Consider the following 6,323-nt stretch of genomic DNA (forward strand, 5'->3'; position numbering starts at 1 on the left):
TGGCCTTTTACTTTTGCAATTATGATGTCTGTGATGTCACGTGCATCATATCAGATGACAAGCATATGCATTGGGTTGCAATCATGTTCCCATTTGTGAAGCTTCGTCCTAGCAAGAGATAGTCACAACGTAATGATGAACTTTTGTTGGCTGAACAGAACAATCAATTGAGCGCTTCATGATTTGTACAACAATGTTATATACAGATATAAAGGATATTTAGAAGAAAAGAATGGAGCACAGAACCGCAGCTGCCAGAGGGACAGGGGGTCACGATAGTGGCAGCTTACACGCTCACACGCAGAGACACCCTAGATGACACGACGAAAACAGCGCAAAAAGAAAAGAACACAGGACGAGGATGTAAACAGAACAGCACCCAGAGTAGGTTTTCTGTGTAAGTTGTGCGCACGAAGGAACGCAGCCACAGAAGTGATGCTTTAACACACTGCAGATTTGTGACAAAGTACCACGTCGATTTCTTAAAACCATAACACCATGAAAGTTATGGCTGTGGGAGTCGCATGAAGGATAACGCCACCAATACATGTTCTTTCTGTTTACATAGCCTACCGTGATCAAGCGCTCGCACACACCTTGGGAACGTTGCAACATATAACACACGCTGCTGGAATGCCCCAGCGATCGATAGGCTATCTTGATCGTTGCAGTTCAGCACACAGCAGGTCGCACAACAAACGACAACCAGACGATCGACGCTCAACGCAGATGCAGTCCACAGTCGACGACCGGACACTGACAAAAGCGCAACGATCGCATCCGCGCGAATACGTAAAGCAGTTTTTGAAATAACATGCCACATGCTCTCTTTGTACACGATTTTAGTGGCCATATCAATATGTCGATAAGCTTTTAATTCACAGATACAGAGAAAGCATGGAAGAAAGGCACGTAGCAGCGCTGTGCCAGCGCCGCCTGAACTTTCGAATCGTCAACAGCATCCTAATCAAAAAGGAAATTGGAGGGGGGCTTCCTCTTCGCAATCCTTCTGTCGTCTGCTACGTTCTCCCTCCCCTCCACCATCTCATGACAATGCCAATAATGCGCGTGCGTTGTGGTCAACCTTTGGTCAACCGCTCTTCAGAGCCGAAAAAATCACGTGATCGATTTAAACCCGACGTCACTAAACCAATGGTTCAAGTCGGCTGGTGAATACGGGCTTAAGTGTCCCCGAGAAAACGGGGTAAAAATAACCCCAAGTCAGACGGTGCCTGTCATGCGGCGCAAGCGCCGCACTTCAGAAAAATTGACGATTACCCCTAGACTTGGGTTGTGTCAATAAAAGGGTAAAGAAGAGTACGACTAAAAAACCATGCCCCACAGGGGTAAATGGGGTAACCGGGCGGGGCCGAAGATCGGAAAAAAGTAGTCTGGCGTAGGCAGTAGAACAGATGAACTCACACCACGCGCACAAAACGAGATAGACATATGAGGCTGCCTACAAGGCTTCTAGCCGAGAGCCAGGCCACATCTGCAGTCGTAAGCCGAAAATCAGCACATAACCCACGCGAGGACGGGCACGTGACGCCACGAGCACCGAACACCAGACCCGAAACCCGGACTTGCCGATCAGGGAATAGCGTGACCAGGGAGGCGTACTTGGATACCTTCTCTTTTTTCTTTCCAAGTTACGTACACAGGAATCCCAAGCTATGGCCACGTCTATTATAACGGTGTCATTCCCTGAGTGCACCACCAAGCCGGGCCGGAGTCTGGCACCAGCAACGGTAAACGTTCTTTGACACTCTATCGTAGCGTCCGAGTTGTACTGCTGGATAAGACGTGCTGCCTGCTTCCCAATAAAGTTGTGGCGTTCAACTCTTGAGCCGTGTACACGCTGGCAATACTGCAGAATGTGGCATGGCGTCTCCTCGGCGTCACTACAGTGGTGGCACAATCTTGCCGAAGGATCCTGAACGTGCTCGTTAAAAAGGGACCTGGTGGGGTACAGATCGGTTCTCAAACGTAAGACTTTTATGCGGTCGCCGTCTTTCAAATAGCGACTCTGATGATCCAGCCATTTATTGGCCAAGTGGTCGCGCTGATGCGTTAACAGCCCCTTGTTATTGTACGAACGCTTGAGAGATTCGCACCAGGCTCGCCGAGCATCCTTTAAGGCAACCCCAATGTCATGGATGGATGTGAGTCCTTCGGGGATGCCTAAATAGCTGGCCAGCTTGGCCACCTGGTCATTCAGGACCAAAGCAAACATCTCATTAACAAATGCATCTCCAAGTCGTTGAAAGCGTGCAAGCGCCTTGTACTGCACAGCGGGACCAGTCCATGCAATGCAGAGAACCCCCAAGCCACCTTCCCTAGCTGGTAGACACAAGTGACTATTTGGGAATGAGTGTGGTAAGTGCAGAGCCTTCTTTATATACTCCAGGTGGACTTTATCCGCCTTCTCAGTGGCCCTGATCACTTGTAAGTGTTGGAAACGGTGTACAGTCGTCTCGGAATAACTAATTCCTTGTAGCAGCGCACCTTCTGGAACGGCCGAAGCGCAGCGTTTTTCAATAAACGTGCCACTTCATCCGCGTAGGGATGGTGCTGTAAGGGTCCCCTGTTGGTTGACAAACGCAAGCCGATGTACTTAAGCGGCGTTGCCCTGTCCAAGGGCTCCACTGAACAGCCAGCAACGGTTATGGGCGCCATGTCATAATTGAACCAGTCACGGTCCTCGGACCAAGTCCATCCAAAGTATTGAGTTTTGTTTGGATTCAAGTTAAGTACGACCCGGCCGAGCTAACGTTCCGTGGTTGCCAACATCGACTGTAACGCACTGTGGATAATGTAAAATCAACCGAAAATCCCATAACCGCCGCTGACCTGCTACCGATGTGGAAGCCGAGTCCAGAAGCGTTGAGTTCAAACAGCAAATGATCAAGTACGGAATTAAAAAGGAAAGGGGACAAGGGGTCGCCTTGTTTTATCCCCTGCCGTACTGGGATGGTGGCGCCGTCACTCCGACCGTTCAAGAGGAACTCCGTTGTACACCCAGAATAAAAGTCACGTAAAATAGTAATATATCGATCAGGGAGTCCCTTACCTCCTAGAGCCGAGTTGATTGCATGCTGGCTGAATGCCGACTAGCTCCTGAATGTGGGAGAAGAGTCCCATGTTGTTGTAATCCTGTATGTTCCTCTTGATGAGCTCCTTTCTAGCTGCGTGGATGGCGGTTGCGAGACCCAATCGTCCTGTAACTTCTACTGGTACACCAAGTTCCTACGATAATTTTTGAACTTGCTCATTTAGGGCCTCCGCCAACGCCGCATCTACAAACGGATCGGCTAGGTGGGCCATTCGGGCCAATGCTTTCAACTGGCAGACAGCCGAAGTTCACTCTAACTGCATCACCCCAAGTCCACCGTCTCTCGTCGATAGATGAACGTAAATGTTCGGATAAGAGAGGGGAAGATGTAGGAACTTCTTGACAGCCACCCTCGTGCTCTTATCCCTCCTTCTGGCCTCCCGCATAACGCTCAGGGCGTTCGACAGAATATACAGAAATCTGGGGAGTACCAGGATGTTGAGGCACCGTAGTCAATGGAAAGCCTTCAAGGCAGCACCACGTAGGACTTGAATCGTAGCCTCAGTTATATCATTCGTTGGTCTCGGGGGCTTGTTGACATAAAATTGAAGTCCCAGGTAGGTGACAGGTGAACTCTTGTCTCTCGACGTGACGACGACGCCAGCAATAGTGATGGGTGGCAAAGCGTAATCAAGCCATTTACGCACCCCGCTGTAGCACCACCCACAATATTGCGTCTTCGCCGGTTCAGATGGAGTTGAACCCTAGCGAGATAGACTTCAGCATCGCGTATGAGGGCCCGAAGGCCGTCGAAGCTCGACGACATTAGCAGCACGTCGTCCACGAAGGCCATGCATCCGGCCTCAGCACCTCCCACCTGGACGGCAACTCCCTTGCGATTGAGCTTTTGAAGCAGTGGATCCGAAACCACATTAAAAAGAAAGGGCGTCAGGAGGTCACCCTGTTTTATCCCTTGCCTTGTAGACACTTGGCGCTCATCTGTCTTCCCATTCAGGAAAAAGGAAGTGGAGGCGTGGCTATACAGGTTCCGTATCAAAGTAATGTAATATTCTGGACATCCTCTTCCTCTCAGAGCGGCGAAGATTGCCTCATGGGAGACGGTGTCGAAACCCTTTCTGACGTCTAGGCTTGCAGCGTACAGGCTTTTCTTGTTTTTCTTCGAGTACTTCACCAGGCCCTGAAGCAGTAGCAAATTCGTGCTTGTACTTCTGTCGTCGTGAAACCCGCCTTGCAGCGGGTGGAAAGTGTTCTCTTGAGACAGACGACTCAACAGGATCTTCGAGAACACTCCACAGAGCACCGATGACATTGTGATGGGACGTAGGTCTGAAGCGGATCTTGGTGTAGCTGCTTTTGGGATGAAGACAGTCTTTGACATCTTTAAATCTTCCGGGATGTCCTGAAACTTCATGAAGTTGTTCAGCACATGCGTCAGGATCCTCGCTGGAATCTTCTTAAGTTCTGGACCGGTGATCCCGTCCAGCCCCCGAGCTACCCCGTCGTTCAAGCTGTCCATAACCCGGATGACTTCGGCCTCGACCACAGGGCCCAGCGGGACTTTCATCTTGGTTGTCGAGTTAATAGTTCCCTGGACAGGCCTTGAAACGGATGAAAACAAGGGGTCGTGAACGTCTTCGAGGTTGACGGACGAGGAGTCCTCAAATTGATTCATTAAGAGCTCATGGGCCAAGACCCTCTGGCCCAGGCGGTATAGCCGCTGGTGTTCTCGGAACCTTTCTCTTCGTCTAGCATTTCGGTTCAAGTTGTTGGCGTGGTGGACAGGGCGCTTAGACTTGCCATGCTGTTTCCGCTGCTGTCGCCTCTGCACTCCAAAATGCTTGTAAAGAATCTCCAAATCGTCCATTCCCAAAGGAGCTTGGCTTATATTATAGCTCAGTGCATCATCAACAAGACCTACGGCCGCTAAATCTTCTCGGACATCAGATGGTGTTGTTGTCCGGCTCAAATCTGGAGATGGTGGGCCAGGGTCTGGCTGAGCGTAGTCTCGAGAACGTGCGGCGAGGCATTCTTGTAGGAAGGTCTTGTACTTCTGTTGATGACGCATCATGCGTATAGCCATTAACGATCGACCTGGGAATAACGTTGAGCCAGTTCGTGATTAATGAATGGATGGTGCAAAAGCTCTCTCTCAAGCAGGGCCAAGGCCCGCATTTGCGCGCCTGTTCACCTCCCGTAGGACAAACAAGCCGTGGTTTCCATTGGCTGCATACCAGCATCCTCGTTGGCACATGGGGAAGATCGAGACGCCGAAAGGGAGACATCCACTCCCGCCGGCACCGGCCCAGGAGGCACCCAGCCAACCGACGGCCCCGGCGCCAGATCGCTCGCCGACGCACCACCAGCGGTCTCGGCAGGCCCGCCCACAGGGCGAGGCGTGGTGGCTCCTTCGTGACCAGACTGATCGGAATTGGCTAAGCAGGGAGCGCCATATAAGGAAACTCCTTCCGAATGGTAGTGTGGAGGAGGGGACAAGCCCTCCGCCGCAGCCAAAGCCTCCGCTAAAGCGGAAATGTCGTGCTCATGAGTGGGATCACTGGGGGTTCTAGGCCTCCCAACTACTGCGACGATTTCTTCGGCTTAGCAAGAAATGTCAGTCTCTATGTCTGGCGTGTGCTCACTCTGACTTTGGTGAAGATCAGTAACAGTCTCGGTCTGAGTAGAAGGACAAGGACCATCGTATACGGCGTTCGCCGAAGAACCGCTGGAGGCCGTCGAAGTGACCACGGCGCAGGAGCCCCCGCCCGCCACGGAGCCCCCCGCACCGGCACCAGCCGGCGCAGAAGCCCCCGGCCCGTCGGAAGCTCGGCACTTACAGTTGGTGTAATGCGATGACATCACCTTACTGGACTCCGCTTGCAGATGTCACACTTCCACACTAATGTCATTCCGTGGGTTGCATAATGTCGCTCCAACTATGGGCATGATGTTTCTGGGTTGCTGCATCGATGACACACCAGGCCTTGGGGAGGGCTAAGACCCTATCCACTTTTCCATGATGTAAGCCTTGCTGAACTGGGATTCCTCCGGATGCATTAACAGTGGGAGGAGCTTAATACTCCCTGTCAGAAACAGAGTTTTGAAGCGAACACAAATACGAAGCTTTCGCTCACACCCAGACCAAAGGCCTCGTGCGGTCCATTAGCCGGCTGCTGTTGCCGTTACCAGGGGGCGCCACGAGGAGGCTGGACCGCACTGTGGCTCAGCTACTGACACCTAAAGAGCTCGCAGG

At 51.8% G+C, this 6,323-nt stretch overlaps 1 protein-coding gene across 1 annotated transcript; it reads right to left on the reverse strand.

Annotated features, from left to right (window-relative positions):
- Positions 1-1,459: 1,459 nt before the first annotated feature.
- LOC135372304 (uncharacterized) lies at positions 1,460-5,929 on the reverse strand. The gene is made up of 5 exons (XM_064605949.1): positions 5,713-5,929; positions 5,305-5,592; positions 3,780-5,164; positions 3,071-3,246; positions 1,460-2,357 (listed from the first exon to the last, which is right to left on the reverse strand). Exons 1-5 carry the CDS (start codon positions 5,927-5,929, stop codon positions 1,460-1,462), a joined length of 2,964 nt encoding a protein of 987 aa, XP_064462019.1.
- Positions 5,930-6,323: the final 394 nt, after the last annotated feature.

The sequence above is a fragment of the Ornithodoros turicata genome, unplaced genomic scaffold, assembly GCF_037126465.1.
Source record: "Ornithodoros turicata isolate Travis unplaced genomic scaffold, ASM3712646v1 Chromosome14, whole genome shotgun sequence".
Taxonomy (NCBI): Eukaryota; Metazoa; Arthropoda; class Arachnida; order Ixodida; family Argasidae; genus Ornithodoros; species Ornithodoros turicata.

What these genes read in the sequence shown, in the direction of transcription:
- LOC135372304 (XM_064605949.1), bottom strand. Translation starts at nt 5,929, where the DNA reads ATGTCATCGCATTACACCAACTGTAAGTGCCGAGCTTCCGACGGGCCG. An exon ending in TGATCTTCACCAAAGTCAGA is followed by an intron (nt 5,593 to 5,712) that starts GTGAGCACACGC and finishes TTTCCGCTTTAG; the next exon opens with CGGAGGCTTTGGCTGCGGCG. An exon ending in ACCGGCGAAGACGCAATATT is followed by an intron (nt 3,247 to 3,779) that starts GTGGGTGGTGCT and finishes AAATTATCGTAG; the next exon opens with GAACTTGGTGTACCAGTAGA.